The 20,070-nt window shown below is 51.7% G+C and overlaps 1 protein-coding gene across 5 annotated transcripts in view; it reads left to right on the forward strand.

The window, feature by feature from the left end:
• Positions 1-20,070, forward strand: part of ARID3A (AT-rich interaction domain 3A) — a 306,578-nt gene that overhangs the window by 171,717 nt on the left and 114,791 nt on the right. For all 5 annotated transcript variants that reach the window (XM_061557738.1, XM_061558016.1, XM_061557851.1 and 2 more), the window contains one exon: positions 12,431-12,503. In XM_061557738.1, the coding sequence (XP_061413722.1) occupies positions 12,431-12,503 (73 nt within the window). The remainder of the gene's footprint in view (positions 1-12,430; positions 12,504-20,070) is intronic.

The raw sequence follows: 20,070 nt of genomic DNA on the forward strand, positions 1-20,070 counted from the left end.
AAGATGAATCCCTGCAGTCACGAAAGCTTTAAATCGAAATTTTATTATGTTTTATTTTTATTTTATTACATCCCTTCTACGTGACTTTACCGAAAGAACCAAGAAGATGAATCCCTGCAGTCACGAAAGCTTTAAATCGAAATTTTATTATGTTTTATTTTTATTATTTTATTACATCCCTTCTACGTGACTTTACCGAAAGAACCAAGAAGATGAATCCCTGCAGTCACGAAAGCTTTAAATCGAAATTTTATTATGTTTTATTTTTATTATTTTATTACATCCCTTCTACGTGACTTTACCGAAAGAACCAAGAAGATGAATCCCTGCAGTCACGAAAGCTTTAAATCGAAATTTACTGGTGGTTACGTGCACTGTGCCTGTGAGACCACATTTTGTTGAATTTTCATCTTCTTCTTTCGTATGGCATTTTGCGGATTGCAAAAGACTACAAATCGATGTCGAGATTTGATATCCGTTGGTCCGCTTCAGGAGTAGCCCGCGTGGATTTCTTTCACATCGCCGTTGAATGTGCCCCCGTTTGGGGCGGTCGTTCACGACATGGTGCACGGTCTCAAATGTCGCGCACCTCAGTCACAAATAGTTTTATTGACAGACCACAGTCAACAACTTTTATCGCCGCCACAGCCGCCGCTTGCACGAGTGCAGTGCAGTCCGTGACAATATTTGTAGAACTTTATTGGCACCGGGGTAGAGGACTAATTTCATCGGAACGCCTCCCAAACCAATTCCATCATCTTCGCCGGTTTACTATACAACGTTGGCATTTCGCAGATTTTCAATCTACGGTTTTACCCACTTTGCCAGGTCGTCACATCTTGTGGATGTTCTTCGTTTGATTTACACGTAATTTTTCTTGCCGTTAGTGTTTGAGACCCAGGGATTCATTTTTTCCGTCACAATTAAAACCATTATTCATTTATGCCGCTGTTGCCGCCGCCGCTACGTTGACGACGGTGGTACACAAGTGCAATTGACAACAACAAACTCGAACCGTCAATGGTGACGCCGCGTGGTCTTCATTTTAAAACGACGGGCGACGTTTCGGGCATCGGCCCTTTCTCACTCGCCATGGGAAAAGGCCCGTTAGTGCATGCGCTGTGAAGGGTGGCGTTTGCCCAAAACGTCGCCGATTATACTTTGTTCCCCCATTTCAAGGGCCGCAAGCGTTGCTGGCGAACACGTACGCACTGCGTGCCGAGCTTCTTTCGCGCCGTACGTAGCCAAACCCTCTCCCCTCCACCCCCAAAGATTGTTTGGCCCGGAACCGCTTCGTAACTTTCCCGAGCGCATATTGTAAACTCTCTAACCCCGCACGCAGCCCCCTTTCTCACTGGACATCTGTAACAACATTTTTTTTTAAATTTTAATTTGAAGAACAAAAAAACTGCTTCACAGCTCCCATCAGATTCCTACTGCTGCTGCTCCTGCTCCTCAACCTTGCCTCCGCCAGTCTATAAATAAAGGTTCCTCTGACTCTCGATAACCCCACATCGGCCGTTCGGCGTTGGCGACTCGGCGAGGTGGGATGAGGCACTGCGCCCCCCTTCGGTCGTTCACGCTTCAGGGAGCCCAGGAGCCCGGGCCCCCACCCCACCCACCTCACCAGGGCCGGCCCACTGGTCAAATGAGGCAACTGCAATGAAATGTACCCGAAGGGAAATATGTGCCTTATAAATATAGGCACACTTTATTAATCCACTCCGGAGAGGCGGCGCTGTCTTCGGCGACTCAAAATGTCATTGACACATTCTTTCCCCTCGCCCCAACCCCCCCCCCCTGCCCCCCTTTTAATGTTCCCACTGCCACCAATCCTCTTCGGCCCCCGCAAGCCCCCATAGAACACTATAACCGTACCTTCATTGCGTATTAAACACCAATTACAATGCTAGCTTTTGAGCTGCGCTATACGGACATGTGAAATTCTTTTTTTTGGGGGGGGGGGGGTGTGGAGGCAACAACCCCGGACCTAACTGGACAGGCTCAAACTAAGCTGGAATTTTTTTTGATGTCTTTAACGGTTGTGATCATTTACAGCACCCGCTCGATTAGGGCCTACGCGTGGATTTCAGTCAAATTTTCTACCACCCACGCCCGCACCTCTCGAATAGCTACGTACGGTGCGAAATAAGTTCAACGTACATACACGCTGCACAGACAGACTCAACACTGCACATAGACTCAACACTGCACATAGACTCAACACTGCCCAGAGACTCAACACTGCACATAGACTCAACACTGCCCAGAGACTCAGCACTGCACCATAGACTCAACACTGCACATATACTCTACACTGCCCATAGACTCAACACTGCACCATAGACTCAACACTGCACCATAGACTCAACACTGCACCATAGACTCAACACTGCACCATAGACTCAACACTGCACATAGACTCAACACTGCCCAGAGACTCAACACTGCACCATAGACTCAACACTGCATATAGACTCTACACTGCCCATAGACTCAACACTGCACCATAGACTCAACACTGCACCATAGACTCAACACTGCACATAGACTCCACACTGCCCATAGACTCAACACTGCCCATAGACTCAACACTGCACATAGACTCAACACTCCACCATCGACTCAACACTGCCCATAGACTCAACACTGCCCAGAGACTCAACACTGCCCATAGACTCGACACTGCACCAGAGACTCAACACTGCACATAGACTCAACACTGCCCAGAGACTCAGCACTGCACCATAGACTCAACACTGCACATATACTCTACACTGCCCATAGACTCAACACTGCACCATAGACTCAACACTGCACCATAGACTCAACACACTGCACCATAGACTCAACACTGCACCATAGACTCAACACTGCACATAGACTCAACACTGCACCTGCGATTATCACGTTTGGCTACGTACGGTGCGAAAGAAGTTCAACTTACGTACGTACGCAGGGGGTGGAGGGGCATACTTCACCGCGCATACTTCAATGCTTGATATCCAGTGAACTCACAACGTTGTTATCGGAGAAGCCTTGAAGTGTAGCGTCACGCATTTATTTGCCCCATGAATCCGCTAGAAAAGCCCTCTTTTAACCACGGCAGTGTAATTACCCACTTAAATAATGTATGCCGTGCCAATTTTTTTTTTGAAAACATTTGCGTTTTCAAAGTTGTGGCATGCAGGCAAAATTGGTGGAAATTTTTGGTGTGTGTGCAGTCAATTGGTAAACTTTGAGAACTCGGGACGGAAGCCTGGAGTCGAACCCAGGTTTCTTCGGCGGTGCTGGCTGAATCATCTGCTGGTCACTGGGGCCACGGGGGGTCGGGGGGGGGGGTCCCCCACCTCTTGGCCAAATTATTTCTCACAATGTCGTTTACTGCGCTCAGCAAAGCGAGCCGTGAAAGAATTTCAACAGACACATCATACGCGTGTCATCTGCCAACAACAACAACAACAAATTCACTATTCTTAGATTTTTTCGGTAAAGTCACGTAGGTAAAAAATTCAAATTAATAAAAGTAAAATAAAAATCACTTGATACAGCTATCGTGCTGTGACGGTTCCACCTGAAGACGGAAGCTTGTGTTGCCTCCGAAACGTCGTGATTTTTATTTTACTTTTATTAATTTTAATTTTTTACCTACGTGACTTTACTGAAAAAACCTAACAATATGAATCCTTGCAGTCACGAAAGCTTCAAATCTAGAACAAATTATCCGCTCTCCGTGCTGCCCGCTGGCACTGCACGCCAGGAGCTTGGGTGTCTGGGTCGCACAATCTGTTCCCATCTCCGCGTGGTCCACCAACCCCACACCCTCCCATCACGTCGGCCCAGTTGCATCGCGGGGGTCGGACGGATTACAAAAATTCGCGTGAGCCCCCCCCCCACTCATCGACCGACAAACAACAACAAAAAAACCCACGGTTATTTTATTTCACAAGTCAAACGTGGCCGGCGGTCGTGAACACACGAAATATCCAGAGGCAGGTACCACGCTCGCCAATCGGCGTGTCTATAAATAGGCGAGAGAGAGAGCAAGAGAGAGAGGCAACGTGGTGGTGGTGGGGTCTTTGCAGGCCAAGAGAAGCAGATGAAGAAACAAAAAAACATCATTTTCCCCCCTCGGTGCGCAGAGAGAGAAGAGAAAAAAGAACACACAAAGTGCGACGTGGAACTTTGCCAAATCCGCGGCTACCGTGCGCTTGCTCGACTCCGATCGCTGTGCTCCCACCCCCAACCCCAGGGGCCGGCTTTTGCCAACTCAATTGCGTCATTTGATTTGTGCCTTACACACAGAGAGAGAGAGAGCGAGAGAGAGAGAATCCACAACGTGCACGCTCGCTCACCCCTACTAAACCCCACCACCGCACACCACCACCAGCACCACCCCCACCACCCGAGGAAGCACCCGAGCTAACCTCACGCCAGAGGTTTTTCTCATGACATGTTGGCACGCTGCCCGGTTTGGCTGCTGCTGCTGCTGCGTTAAGTAACGCACGTGGCTCCATAATCGGATATGACTTGGCACGGTGCCACACCGCGGGACACAAACAGTGCTCTCGCTGCCAACACCCCAACCACCACCACCATCATCATCATCCCCCCCCGTGTTTGTGTGTACAGCAAGTTGCGTGCAAAAAAGGGGGCTTGGGGAGCCGATGATTTTTTTCATCATCATCATCATTATTATTGCTTCACATCGTTGGCCCCGAAGCTAAGCGATGATGCGGGTTGCTTGAGGTTGGGGTGTGCGAGCGGTGGGTGGGGAGGGTGGGTGGTTGGTTGGCGAGCGAATGGTGGGGAGGGGTTGGATTGGGTCACGTAGGGACGACGACTTGGCTCCCAGGCACCAAAGTAGCGAATAGCGGGCGGCAGGGTGGCGATGGTTTGCGGGTGGGTGAGCGAGCGAGTGAGTGAGTGGTGAGTGAGCGGGTGAGTGAGCGGTTGAGTGGGTGGGTGAGCGGGTGAGTGAGTGAATGGGCGGGTGAGTGGTGAGTGAGCGGGTGAGTGAGTGAATGGGCGGGTGAGTGGGTGAGTGAGCGAGCGAGTGAGTGAGTGGGTGAGTGAGCGGGTGGGTGAGCGGGTGGGTGAGCGGGTGAGTGAGTGGGTGAGTGAGCGGGTGAGCGAGCGGGTGAGTGGGTGGGTGAGCGGGTGAGTGAGTGAATGGGCGGGTGAGTGGGTGAGTGAGCGGGTGAGCAGGTGGGTGAGTGGGTGAGCGGGCGAGTGAGCGGCGGGTGAGCGGGCGGGTGAGCGGGTGAGCGGCGGTGGTTGGTGGGCATCGCGACGACCAGTGGCAACAAGCGATACGGCGAGGGAGGAATGAATGCGGTATGGCACTGCCCACCGATGCCCCCCCCCTTCCTCCTACCACCTCTCAGTTGAGTGGCCCCCATTCTGTCACGCGATATCGGTGTCGTCATCATCGTCGTCGTGGTTATCCTCGCCACACTTTTATACAGATCCCTTTCACAGCTCGCCCTCGAAGTACTTTAAGCCTAATTGACGGAAAGATGAGCTTCGTTAAATAGATGTCGTTTTCACGTGGACCCTCAAATGCCTCATTTGATGTTGCCTGTTTGCTCTGCTCGTGGGCAAAGCTGAAATTTGAACATTTATGGGTGTAGTCGCCGTTGATCAACGGGCATCAACTTACCTCCCGAAGTTTAACCGGGTCGGCTCGCTGGTAGGGTCGCAGCCTGAGATGGAGCCAGCTTCTGTGGCTGGAGTTACGATTGTAGCTCTCGAACGATTATTATCGTTCGATGATTATCGTTCGAGAGCTATTGGCCTTGGCTCCTGCTAGGTGCCACCTACGCCCAGCCTCCCAAACGAACCTGTAAAAACTAAAACTTGAAATTTTTATTTTACCAGGTAAGGCCCACTACGAGACAGCCCCTGGAGCCTAACTCGTTAGTTAATCGCAGAAGTCCTGTGCTGTATTTCCCAATTGAAATCGTATATCGGATCCATCCATTAACGCCGTATACTCTCAACGGCCGCTTAATATTCACGGCGGGATGCTATGATACGCCGCGTCGCTTTTGTCAACGCAGCGACAAGGCCAGTTATATTACTATGCACGAACTCCCGACTTGAATTGCAAATGTGAAATCGAGTGCGCGCCGTATCGTCGTTCTACAATAACGCGCGTTTATTTTAATTTTTTTTATATAATTCCACGTGTGCGCATTGCACTTAATTCGCACGTCACTCGGTTGGTTTTCGGGTCGGGGAATGTTGGAGCTTAGAAAGCTCCGTTGCCGTGGAGGACCCGGCCAAAGTGTCTGTTGTGGGAAATAGGGAGCGTTTGTGACAGCAAGAATTACAATTGCATTGAAATAGACATTAAGATGCATTGTACATCAGAATCGGTGTATTTATTTGTACTGGAGGAATCCTATGAGCTGTAAAGCTCCAGTAGGGGCGAGTAAGAAAGTCACAACAACAAACAGTACATAAACACGATAGCAGTATCAACTCGGTCAACATCATGAACATCATTGGCTCCAGATATCCATCAACGTCATCGTCGTCGTCTTCTGTGACAAGGCATTGCTTGATATCGCAGTCGTGTAAAGTTCTCTCAAACGTAACGTCGATTTACAAAGGTCGAACGGCTTCATTCATCCTCCGCAACAGAAACAAAGACAACCAACAACGATGACAACAACGCTCAAAATGTCCCCGTGTTAATTATTGTTAAAAATTTTTTTTTTTCAAAATAATTTCCTTTCGGCCTTTCCCCCCTCGTTTCATTCCAATTGCCCTATCGGCGTCGTGTCACAGGATGAATAAACGTCTATCGCCGAAGGAGTATACATCACGGTGATTTATTAAAATCAATTGCGTGAAATAACATTTAATCCGTCACCGGTGGGAGGCGGTCATCTGGAATGACGTCCAGCACTAAGAAGCTGAGGCCTGTCTCGTGTGACAACCGTGGGATAGTGTTAGACTTCCGCAAAGTTGTAGCCGCGTGTATATTAACAAAGATTTACGTTTTTATAGAGCGTCATTCACGTCAACTGCATCTCACAACGCCGTACAATAATCGCGTGGCGCCACGGTGGCTAGGAGATGTTAGCTACCTCGCCTGGTATGCAGGAGGTCGTGGGTTCCATCCCCACCATGACACACCTGCTGCTGTATATTTGGAATTTGCGTGTGTCTCTCTCTCTCATCATCAGGGTGGCTTAGGAGATGTTAACTACCTCGCCTGGTATGCAGGAGGTCGTGGGTTCGAGGCCGAAACATAACGCCTGCTGTATATTTGGAGTTTGCGTATCTCTCTCTCTTTCATCATCATCACGGTGGCTAGGAGATGTTAACTACCTCACCTGGTACGCAGGAGGTCGTGGGTTCCATCCCCATCATGACACCTGCTGTATGTTTGGAGTTTGCGTGTCTCTCTGCCCGTGGTCGCGTGGATTTTTCTCTGGCTCCTCCGGTTTTCCCCCACCAGATTTATAATCGCGCATTCCGAATATTTGGCTGCGATAAATTTGCCCGTGACGATAAGCCACTCCGTTGAGCGATCATTTTTGTGGCCAGGTCGCCTCTGAAAAGGAGCTGTATAGTTCAGTGGGCCTCACCGCGTGCGCGTGGGCAGCATTGCGTAGCTTGTGCGGATAATAGGATTAGGCGGATAATAGGTTCCGAGTTTTATTGTAGTGGGAGGCAATCCTCTTGATGGGTTGGGGTGTGGTTGGCGAGTCGACCGTCCCTCTTGAACCCTTTTTTTGTACGTCTCTCTCTCGTTTGCACGGAGCGTGCTGTAAACAATAAACAATAATTACCCTCGACTAAATTAGTTTCACCACCCCCCGCAAATTAATTAACCAATCCGGGAGTAAAATCACCGTGAACAAGGACCTGTAACCGAAAGCCTGGTCCTGCGAGCAATTTTGCTCGCCCCCCAGAGTAATCTCGGCACAGCGAGCGCAAGCAGCGCACCACCACCACCGCCGCCGCCGCCGCCGCCAGCGCCGCGCGCACGTAGCTGCCGGGACCAAACCCGTTACTTGCCCTGCATTTTGAAGAAGAAAAAAACTGCCCTTGGAGACGGGCACACGTAGAACGAGCCCCCCCCCCACCCGGTTGTAATGCTGCGTCGTTGTCGCCACCATCGTGGTTATCTTTCTAATCATCGTCGTCGTCGTCAACGTCGTCAACGTCGTCATCATCGTCTTCATCGTCATCATCTTCTTCATCATCATCGTCGTCATCATTGTCATCTTCCTCATGGTCGTGGCCATTGTCATCGTCTTCCTCATCGCCGTTATCATTGTCATCATCGTCGTCATTGTCGTCATCATCGTCGTCATCGTCGCCATCATCTTCCTCATCGTCGTTGTCATTGTCATCATCGTCGTCATTGTCGTCATCATTGTCGTCATCGTCGCCATCATCTTCCTCATCGTCGTTGTCATTGTTGTCGTCGTCATCGTTGTCATCATCGTCATCATCTTCCTCATCGTCATTATCGTCGTCATCGTCTTCCTCATCGTCGTTATCATTGTCATCATCGTCGTCATCGTCGTCATCATCGTATGCGGCGACACGGCCCAACGGTTAAGCGTCGCCTTCGCCGTTCGTTGCCGAGGTTTTTTTTGTTAGGCCGTGACTGGCCCACTTTTTTCGGGCCTAAGGTACACAACAGAGCCTCCGCACTGCTGGGTTGGTTGTGGGGGGGAGGGTGGGTTTTGTGGGGGGCACGCGGGGAGGGAGGGGGGGGGGGCGTCTCTTGTTCCAGCGTTCCCCTTCGCCGAATGCGGAGAAAATCTGTCGAGTCAAGACGAGCGAGAGTCTGCTTGGTCATCTTGAGTATGTGGTTTGCTGCCGCGGACGTTCCTGTGTACCGTTGTGGTTGTTTAATGGACCCTGTGAACTGTGTTTTTTGTTCGTACGGCTTTACACTCATAAATCCCGTCTTCCCCCCCCCCCCCTGCCTTGACACCTTTGGCCAAAGTTGGGCAAACGGCGTGCCAGGTCGCGGAGGGAGATTCGGTAAACACCACGCCGTGCGACGCCGCTTTGCCGTTGTGCCGGCGAGCGCGCGTAAGCGAGAGCTCGGGCCCGCTCGCGGGGAAGTAAATTCCCGTTGAGCGAAAGAAAGAAAATAACAATAATTTGACATTTCAATAAACCGGCGTTGGGGTAGACGGATGGGTGGCTCGGTCTCACGGCAGTGGATGCACGCTCGCTCGCGCGCACGCAACGTACGTGCATGAACAAAACAAATACCCTATTTGGCCTGGATTCATCGTTTGAACCAGCTGAGTGAATCTTCACCTTGTGTAATGGTCTGCTAGCAACCAAAGGGGGGGACGGTGTGCGTTGGGAAACCGCAGCCGTCTTTGTTTCCTCAGTGCTGATTATTCACGCACCGCAACGGGAACTCATTCAAGGGTGAGCGGACAGACGAGGTCCAGAATCCGAATTCAGATTTGTATAAATTGGCTGAATGCATCTTAAATAAAAATAAAAATCGAGTCAATATTGGGCCCTCCTGAGTCCTTGGACCCAGTGTGCCTTTCCTGGATAAATAAATAATCGGGTGCCGTGGTGGCGAGATGTTAACTACATTGCCTGGTATACAGGAGGTCGTGGGTTCGATCCCGGCCTTGACGATGCCTGTTGTATATTTGGAGTTTGCGTGTCTCTCTCTCTCTCCCCGTGATCGCGTGGATTTTTCTCCAGTTTTTCTCCCCCACGTTTAGAAATTACCATCACTCGTTTAGAGCATTTGGCTGCTGATATAAATGTCCACGTGATGATAAGCCACATTCCCGTTGAGCTATCATTTGTGGCCAGGTCGCCTCTTAAAAAAGTGCGCTGTGTAAAAAAAGTAATTCTTATTTTTATTAGATATTATTTTCTTGGGAGCGATATTTAGGTCACCAATGCATCTCGCGCGCTTGTTGGCCCTGTTACGGAAGCACCACGGCCGGAGTCGCCGGGGGGGCGGGGGGGGGCAGCCTCGCGCCCGCGGGTACTTGAAGGTTATTCGAGGTGTAGGAATGTGTACGTTTAATGGCGAGGGCCATTATAAAATTGCGCGTGTGATTTGGACTTTTATTAACAAGGGCAGCGGCAATTGTGTTTTTGTATATTTATTTTTTTAACTCGTTCATGCCCCCCGCAAATCTCGGCGTCCTCGACCACGTTGTTGCGCCGTGCGGCTCGCTCCAGCGGTTTTATGCGCTAAAACCCGAAGGCCCAAGTTCGATTCCCGGCCATGACCGCGTGGAAGATTCGTGTTCTTGATTTAACTGTGAGACAGCCTGTAGAGAGGGGGAGGGGAGGATGGGGGCATTTTCGCCGATACACATTTTAAGGACACCCATCATCCCGTAAGATGCATGCAGGGTAGAAAGCAAAAAAATAAGATAACAGCGTCGTATGCGGCAAAAGCGAGAGAGATATTCGCAGCGTGCTTTGCATGTGCGGGTGACGGCAGCCGTCCTTGCGTTGCGTTACGCTCTTCGCGAAGCCGGCATGGGTTAGCAGAAACAAACGGCGAGTTCATGCGCTAATGGAAATTTTTTGAAATTAAAACGAAAAAAAAAGAACATTTTTACAAAATGCGCTCAGTGTTTCCAACTGAAGAGCCTTAATTTGGATCGAGAGATTAAGGAGGGGAGGCAGTTTGGGGAAAGTGAGAGAGTGGGAGGTTGGGTCCAGTCAGTAACAGGAGTGGGTCATTAACACGAGAGGGGAAATTCCAACATTTTGCAACTTCAGTTTCAATTCTGGAGAAAGAAAACACACTTTTTTTGGGAGGAGGGGGGTTATTGCAATTACTTCTTACTCTGTCGTACTTGGGTTGGGTGGGGGCGGTAAATCGTGAATGTTCCGAGGCATTTTATTCATATTCAGCGATACGGCCAGCCGCGCTTCAACGGAAAAGTAAAAAAAACGAGCAATTGGGGTTTTTTTTTGCGAAAATAAAATACAAAAATGACAACTGAAATTCGCAGCCAACGACGCCGTCACTTGAATATCTCGCCGCGTTCCGTCGGCAGTTGTGCAAAGCGAGCGGGCCTCGAGTGAATGTCCGTCGCTTTGTGAAAAGTTACGAAACCTCAGACGCCACGTGGCAATTCGTTTGAACGCTGTGAAAATGCGCGTGTTCGCTTGACGCAAATTTTTGAGTTTTTCATTTGCGTACGGATGCGTGCGCACGCGTATGTGCGTGTGTGTGTGTGAAGCGACAGCGCAACGGTTAGTGCGCCGCGCTCCGTAGCCAGCGACCCGGGTTCGAGTCCCGCTCACGGCCATCGCCGGTGACGGTTGTCTGAACCGTATCCTGGGCCTTCCCGAAAAGGTCGATTCGGCCTCAAATGAGCACGTTTGTGCGGTGTGTAAATAGCGCCACCCCATCATCGCGTGCCGTGCCGGCCTTCATAGGTGCTACTCGCTAACAGCACTTGCCAGAAAAGTCTGTTAAGGCTATACGGGTGGGGGGGGATCTTTGTCTTTTGTTTGTTACATTTTTATGACCGATGTTAATGATAACCTCGCGAATGCCTGCACTTTCTAACTGTTTGGCGACGTAAAAAATGCAATGCGAGCCGCAGGAATCTTAATGACATTTTCTTTATTTGAGGTAATTCCAGGCCAGCGAATTGCTCTTTATTTAACCACGCTAGAGGCCAATGAGATAAATGTGGACAGCTCGTACACAGCATAATAATAGTTTTGCGTCTTTGTGCGAAAGTATGTAAATAGCAAAACAAGCAGACGATATGTCCCCTTCGCGTACAGTCCGTCTCTCCAAAGATTTTGAGTGTTTCTACCGCAACCCATCGGCCGCACGGCCTTCTGGGGTGTGCGTCATTTCATCGCCGCTAATTCAATAGGAGGTTTCGACACACAGCGTCTCATCAGCAGTCAGGCTTGCCTGAATCAATGCTGGCGAACTTGCCGATATTACAGGCACGGATCATCTCTGTTCACGATGTGGCGTTCCTAGTTTCAATATATCAATTGCCGTGTACCGTGCCCTTGCCTATACGTACGTACGAATGTTGAACTTCTTTTGCACAGCACGTGGCCAACCACGCGCTAATCGGTAGAAGGACAACAAACTAAACACAACAAGCGGTTCTAAAGAAGTGACTTTGTCAATCCAGACGATTTAAAAGTGCCTTCCTGATATCGGAAGGAAGAGCGGCGTTCCAGACGGCCACAGAAGCGCATGTGAAAGCGCCACGCCACGCGGTGTGACCGCCCCCCCCTTGTTCGATGGCTTCTGCCAAAAAATACGTAACGTCGACCGTAATGGAGAAGCGATTTCTGCTTCTAGAAGCCGGCCGGGGGGGGGGGTCGCGGTTTGCGGCAGTGCTCGGCCACCGTCCGCGGGTCTCGTGGCTCGGTCTTGAATTGACCACCTCTCCTCTTCTCTCTCCGTCCTCATCAGCTGTACGAGCTGGACGATGACCCCAAGAGGAAGGAGTTCCTGGACGACCTCTTCAGCTTCATGCAGAAACGAGGTGAGCGAACCGGGCCGTCCGCCAGTGTGTGTCCCCCCCACCTCCCCCCCCGCTTAAGCGAGTACCTGGCGCTCGTGAATAGTGGAAACAAAAATCGGGCGAAGAGCGTCGGCACGAAAAGTGACCCCAATGCCGCCGCCGCCACCATGGAGGCGTTCGATGGCGCAGCAATTGGCGACTTCCCGACGTTTTTGGCCCCGCGTCCCCGGCCACGCGACGGACGGGGGAAACGTGGGGACGCTGCCGTCGCGCAGAGCGAGGCGCGTGGGCGGCGCGACCCCCCCAACGGCCGCGGTCGGAGAGCTTGGAGGCGATGGGAATCCCACTCCGATTTTTTTTTGTTCATTCGAATCGGGAGACCGTTTCGAGCTTCCCATACCCAATCGCCGCGTCTTATCGCAAAACCACCTAATTTTACCAAACCGACAAAAAATGCATTGCAACATTGCTGCTTCTGCTTGCAAGCTCCTAAAGGGTTACAATTGGTTACATGTGCACACGCACGCATGCATGCACACAACAACATCGGCCGCCGTTCGCCGCGACGTGGCGGTGACGTCACTACGGCGCTCGTGCCAGGCTAGGTGCGCGCACGCACAAAGACAAGTATTTCCCGCATCGATTAACTGTTTAGCATGTGCTGTTAGCGGGCACCTATGAAGGCCGGCACGGCATACGAGGGGGTGGGTGGCCAGCACCACGCCCGGCCGCCTTTGTCTCCCCCATTGGCGATGTTTACCACACCACACCGGTGATGCATTTTTGAGGCCGAGTCGACCTAGAGGAGGCCCAGGGCCGGCTCAGATAATCGTCATCGGTGTTTGCCGTAAGCGGGAATCGAACCCGGGTCCCCGCTGGGTTCGTAGCGCTAACCGCTACCACTACACGCTGACAAAGACAAAGATGCCCCTTGTAGCCTCAACAGACTGCTGGGGCAAGTGCTGTTAGCGAACACCTCTGACACACGCGCACACACAGGCATAAACCACGTGTGTTCAAACACGCGTCGTCATACGTTGGCATTTAAGATCGCGCGGGTAAGTCCCATCAAGAAAGCGAAGACTGCGCCGGTGGGAAAAAGGTTTGTCCTGACACCGCGCCACTGTCGGGGATTGATTATTTTTATTTTTTTGCCAAACATCGCCAACAATCTGCGTGTAATTTTAGTTGCCTGTAATTTGCCTTCTAAATGGTCAATTCGGTTAATTGAAACGCGGCATTGAAGTAATTACGATTGTCACATGTTATTTGGTCACGTGTAGTTTTTTTTGCCTCGGGTGTGTTGCGTGTTTTTTTTTTATCCCTCTCTTAATATAATTTAAATGCTACTATAATTTCTCTCCACCCCGAATAAAATGTTTACACGCGTAAATGTAATGAACATTTCTCCCCGCGCGTGATAAATGAAATACATATTTTTTTAAATTACCGACAGAAGTTCCCAGCATGCTTTGCATGTCAAGGGGTGACGGCAACCGTCCTTGCGTGCACGTACGTTTCTACACGCGGCCTGCGTGCGCTAGCGGAAACAAATAACTTAATGAATGTGCTTACGCAAATTTGGAAATTAAAAGAATGGCAGAATCTTTTTTTACTTTTGCGAAATACGCTCAGTGTTCCAACTGACGAAACCACCGCCAATGTAACCTCACCAAACATTGTTGTTTTTTGTCTAATGATGAATTCTCACGCGTGCAATTCGACGCTTGCATCACCGGCATGTATGTTGAACTGCTTTTGCATCGTAGCCAACCGTGCTAATTGGAGGTGCGGGCGAAGGCCAACAAACTAAACATAAAAGCAGTTCTCAAGAAATTAGTTCTCAATTTAGACGATTTAAAAGTCCAAAGCTCGAGTGCCTTCCTGATATCGCAAGGAAGAGCATTTCAGACGGCCAGCGTGTGAAAGCGCCGCGCGATGCGGTGTCCGTCTTTGTTCGATGGCGAGCGGCCATCTGAATCAACGTTAACCTGTTAACCTGTAAAACAGTCGTGCTGTCACATCGCCCATTGGCTGATGATGACACACTGCGCGCTTAACCAAGCCGCCGACGGTGGCGAGTGTGATGTGTGGCGGTGACTGCGGCGGCGGCGGCGCTGGCGATGATGGCGATGGACCTCGAGGGGGATGATGGATGATCTCGGGGGGCTCGCGACGGCTCGCGACGCAGCGCGAGCGAGCGGCCGTTGCTCACAAATCTCGCTTTATTAGCTTAGGAGCCATTACCCCATTCGTGTTCGCGCTGAATAATGGAGCTGCGGGAAACTTGAGCGGCGGCGACATATTGGACGTGTGCACGCGCCACATTTCGTGCGCGGTCTCCTTGTACGACGTGAGTTACCTGGGTGCCGCAAACACATCGCCGCTGGAGAGACAAAGGCGGGCGAGCGTGGTGCTGGCCACCCACCCACCCCCTCGTGTGCCGTGCCGGCCTTCATAGGTGCTACCCGCTAGCAGCACTTGCTCCATCAGTCTGTCAAGGCGGCACGGGCGATCTTTGCCTTTGTACTTGCGCCCTTGATTCCTTGACTTTGGCGCAGCATCCCTGCGTACAATAGAGGCCTTTTATTCATATTCACTGACCTTCAACCCAGTGTCACATGCGGGTGTTGTATTTGGTTTGGAGCGAGCGGGGAGAGTGGCAGGGAGAGAGCGAGTTGGGCAGAGGGAGAGAGAGAGAGGGGAGAGCGCCAAAGAGAACGAGAAAGGAGGGAAGAGAGGGAGAGAGAGGAATGGAGCTGAGAGAACGAACGAGATGTGGGGGCGAGAGGGGAAAAAAAACAAGATCTGCATTGCAGGGGGGGTGAAGAATGAGTGAGGAGGACGGGAGAGGCGGAAGGGGAGAGTGGAAGGGAGCATCTTTACGAGAGCGAATGCCAACGAGGGAAGAAGCAGAAGAGAGAGCGATGGAGAGAGCTGTGTAATTGGAGAGATTTGAGTGAGCGAAAGAGAGATGGGGGTGGTTGTTGGGAGGGGGGGGTGGGTGTGAAGGAAGGAGCTGGGGGGGGGGGGTGTATGTTGGAAACAGCTGTTGCTAGCTTGGACTCGAAGTTGATTTTATTTTTGTTTGTTTGGTGAAAACCTAGACATTTAGTGGCCTGTGAAAGGGGTCCGCGGGGGTCAATGGTGGCGGTGGGGGGGGGGGGGAGCGGTGGCGCAGTGGTTAGCGCTCCGCTGCACCGCGAACCCGCACAACCCGCGTTCCGATTCCCGCTCACGGCCACCAACACCGGTGACGATTACCTGAACCTGTCCTGGGCCCGTCCCCTAGGTAGGTCGTATCGGCCTCAAATGAGTGCCCCTGGCGTAAACACCACCACGCAGGCGGCCGGGCGTGGTGCCGGCCGACACCACCACCTCGTGTGCCGGGGGAGGGGGGGTAATCTTTGTTTCCGGTGGTGGCGGTGCTGGCAGCAGTGGCGTCGATCTTTTAGCGAACGCACGGTCTGGCAAGCGCAGTGCGGGCACATTCAGCTACCCCGCGAGGTTGGCAGCCTGGCGGCTCCCTTTGAGGACGCAGATTCGTGACGCCATTCGTCGAGGGCCGCCGTCTCGGATTCACGCCATTGCAATTGCGGCTCTTGGAATATTTCGTTTTTACGGAATTCGAAAAAAACAATGGATTTTCTTGTTATTTTGGTTTTGCCGTGCCCCCCCCTCCCCCGTGCTATCCTAATGGTGCCACAACTCCACCCTGCCCCCCACGGCACCCACGCCCCCCCCCCCCAAACACAGCGCACAGTTTAAACATCCTTTGGGATGAGACGGAACACATTCCCCCCTTCATCACCGCGCGCCCTACACCGCAAAAGCCACCAACGCCACTACCACCATGACCACCGCCGCCGCTACTACCACCGCTTCCACCGCTAACCACTACCGCCGTTACCACCGTGAACTACTACCGCCGTTACCACCGTGAACTACTACCGCCGTTACCACCGCTACCACCACTAACCACCGTCCGCTACCCAGAATTACCGCCCCGCGCAACAACAACGACGGCACAATGACAGCGCTACGCCGGGCAATGCTCTTTTTTTCCAATTCCAATTTGATAGACGCGCCCGGAACGACACCTCAATTTTTTGTGTGTGTGTTGTGTTCGGTATCGCATGGCGAGTTACGTGGCAGCCCCCAACCACCACCCACAGCCGCGCCCCCCCTTCTTCCCCCACACGCCACAGCCGCCACCACCGCCGCCTCATTGTGCCCGGGGATCTTTAACAAACGGCGCATTGTGCGCGGAGGAGTGTGGTGGGTGGGGGGGGGACATGGAATACGCGGGCCGTATCGCGTTTCGGCCCATCCAGTGTAAATGACCGCTTTTGCGCGGCAGCTGTATTAAAGTTTATTGCCGGGCACACGCGATATGGCCGCGTGGCGATTAGCGCGCAGTTAAAGGGGGCTGCTGAAATGCTGGACGGTGCGGGATTGGGGGGGAGGCGGGCGAGCGACATATGCGTCTTCTCTTGTGTACATTACAATAAAGCATCTATGATGGAGGCTTTTTTTTTAGATCGCGTAAATATAAATGTGTCGATTTAAAGCTTTCGTGACTGCAGGGATTCATCTTCTTGGTTCTTTCGGTGAAGTCACGTAGAAGGGAAATAATAAAAATGAAACATTATAAAATTGTCACGTTAGAATTATTTAATGTTTAAAATTGTATTATTTTATTATTTCCCTTCTACGTGACTTTACCGAAAGAACCAAGAAGATATAAATGTGTCGTCAAAAACCCCGCCACCAACTCGACACAGCCAATTAGTGAGGGTTTTTTCACGTAAAACGAAACGTGCCATTCCGTGACTGGTTGGAGAGTCCGTTAACCCACGGCGACGTTTACGAAGAAACACATTTCTCTCACACAACGGCCCGTCCGTGTGTCCCGGAAGTACAACGTTTACGGCCGCGTTGAATTCAAGACGAGGCCGTCTCTGGGCAGTTCGATCTCAGCAACTCCGAATGGCAAACACGCGTTCCAGACGGTCACTTTGGCCGCCGCTGTGAATTTATTTCCGCGTCACAGGCCGCTTGGTAGAGCTGCCAATTACGATGGACAAGTCGTGTCTGAAAATAAGAGTTATAAAGCTCACTTGGGCCTTTCCTGCTAAAATAAAAAATTGTTTCGTTCTATTTTAGTATTTCTCCCACCACGATTTTTGTTATTGTTGTTAAAAATCCCATTCATGCGACATGGCGAAATGCCGTGCATTTGGACATTCTTAAAAAATAATGAGAAACGCTGTCTCTCATTCTCATCATCACTCTCTCTCTCGATCTCTCTCTGTGTGTGGACTTCTCTCTCCTAGCTTTAGCTCACAACACCCTCCAGGATCTTCTCCATTCTCAAACTAACCAAATTTTTAGTTTATTTTGAGCTTATATATAAAAAAAAATTAGAAGCGACCTGCCTCAAATGATAGCTCAACAAAGCAGATTATCATCGTCATCATCATCATCGCGTGAAAATGCATTTTTCTGACTCTCTGGTCTTTTTCTGTTCTCGTAGTTTTTCAACGTTTCGCTTTTGTGGGTGGCGAAGAGGCAATAAATAAATAAATAAAGGGAGAATAATAATAAATAAACATTCTAGAAACACTCTCGGGCATTATATTTTACTATACAGCGTGTAAAATGCAATTCCGCCGGCGTTGCCATGGCGACGGTGGGCTGTTGTTAGCGGTCACGTGCTCCATTGGCCGCTTGTCAAAGGGGGAGCGGTGGTGGGGGGGGTGAGGTGGTGGGGGTGGGGTGCGGTGGGGGGGGTGAGGTGGTGGGGGGGTAGTGGGGGGGTGCGGTGGGGGTGGATGCGGTGGTGGGGGGGTGCGGTGGGGGGGTGTGCGGGGGGGGTGAGGTGGGGGGGTGAGGTGGGGGTGCGGTGGTGGGGGTGCGGTGGTGGTGGGGGGGGGGTGCGTTGGGGGGGGTGCGGTGGGGGGGTGTGCGGGGGGGATGAGGTGGGGGGGTGAGGTGGGGGTGCGGTGGTGGGGGGTGCGGGGGGGGGGGTGAGGTGGGGGGGGTGCGGTGGTTGGGGTGGGGGGGGGGTGCGTTGGGGGGGGTGCGGTGGTGGGGGTGCGGTGGTGGTGGGGGGGTGCGTTGGGGTGGGGGGGGGTGCGATGGGGGGGGTGCGGTGGTGGTGGGGGGGTGCGTTGGTGGGGGGGGGTGCGTTGGGGGGGTGCGTTGGGGGGGTGCGGTGGTGGGAGGGTAGTGGGGGGTGTGGTGGGGGGGGTGTAATTGCGTCGTTTGAGGCCCCCGCTATTGCTGGGTTTCCTCTGTGACCTATTAAAAAAAAACGACAGCCAGCCTTCGGTGGTGGTGGTGGCGGTGGTGGTGGTGACGATGGTGGTGGCGGTGGTGGCAGCGGTAGCGGTGGTGGCGATGGTGGTGGCATTGGTGGTAGCGGCAGCGGTGGTGTTGGTGGAGGCAGCTACACACACGGGAGAGTAATCTTAACCGCCCGGTGAGAACCGAGCCACGCCCCGTAGCAATCATTTATTTATTACATCCATCCATTAAACATCTTTATAAATGAGACACGGCACCCACAACAAAGCCGGTGGGGGGGGGGGGCTGCGTTGTTAAGGAAGTGGTGGGGGGGTGGTGGTGGTGGGGGGATATGGTGGTGGTGCAGGAGTAAAAGCAAGCGGGGGCAATGATTCATGCGCCAATACGCATCACAAATATACATTAACTCTCAAGATATCTGTTACACGCACCGCTGTTCAGTGTCGCGTAGACCTATTAAGGCGGCCGTCGTCAGCTGTCATTCAAATCTGTTGAGAGTGACCTGAATTCACTTTAGCGGACATCACAAGATTGTTGATCCTCCTCCCTCGTTGTCAACTGGGATCGTGACGATGGGATGAGAATGGACGTCTCACTCTGTCCCCCAATCCTCAGCGTGGAACCCCCAGGTGCCCTTTTCCCCGCGTGCTGTTCGGTGCCATACTTCGCCACGCATGTCTCCGAAACATTGGCACGGTCTCGATTTAAAGCTTCTTTCGTGACTGCAGGGATTCATCTTCTTGGTTCTTTCGGTAAAGTCACGTAGAAGGGAAATTTAAATAATACAAATAAAACATAATCAAATAATTCTCACGACGTTTCGGCCACAACGCAAGCAGCCGTCCTCAGGTGAAGACCAGGTCTGTCGGAAAGACAGCGTCCTAATGAAAAAGAAAAAATCCAGATGTTTTATTTTTCGATTCAAAGCTTCTTTCGTGACTGCAGGGATTCATCTTCTTGGTTATTTCGGTAAAGTCACGTAGAAGGGAAATAATAAAATAAAACATAATAAAATAATTCTCACGATGTTTCGGCCACAAGGCAAGCAGCCGTCCTCAGGTTGGTGGTGTTTCATTCTTCGAGGCACCCGGCTAGTAGCGCCTTGCGCTAACCGCTGCGCCACCGCTCCCCCAAATACATGCGGTGATATCCGCAGCCTTCGTTTCGTTGTCGTTGTAGGTGCAACGCAATAGCGATCACCTAATTTGACCATAATCATCATCATCACCATCAGTCGTGGTCACTCCACTGCTGGATGAAGGCCCCCCCCTCCCCGCTG

Source organism: Lethenteron reissneri, chromosome 1, assembly GCF_015708825.2.
Source record: "Lethenteron reissneri isolate LAM-NWPU_2019-01 chromosome 1, ASM1570882v1, whole genome shotgun sequence".
NCBI classification, from domain to species: Eukaryota; Metazoa; Chordata; class Hyperoartia; order Petromyzontiformes; family Petromyzontidae; genus Lethenteron; species Lethenteron reissneri.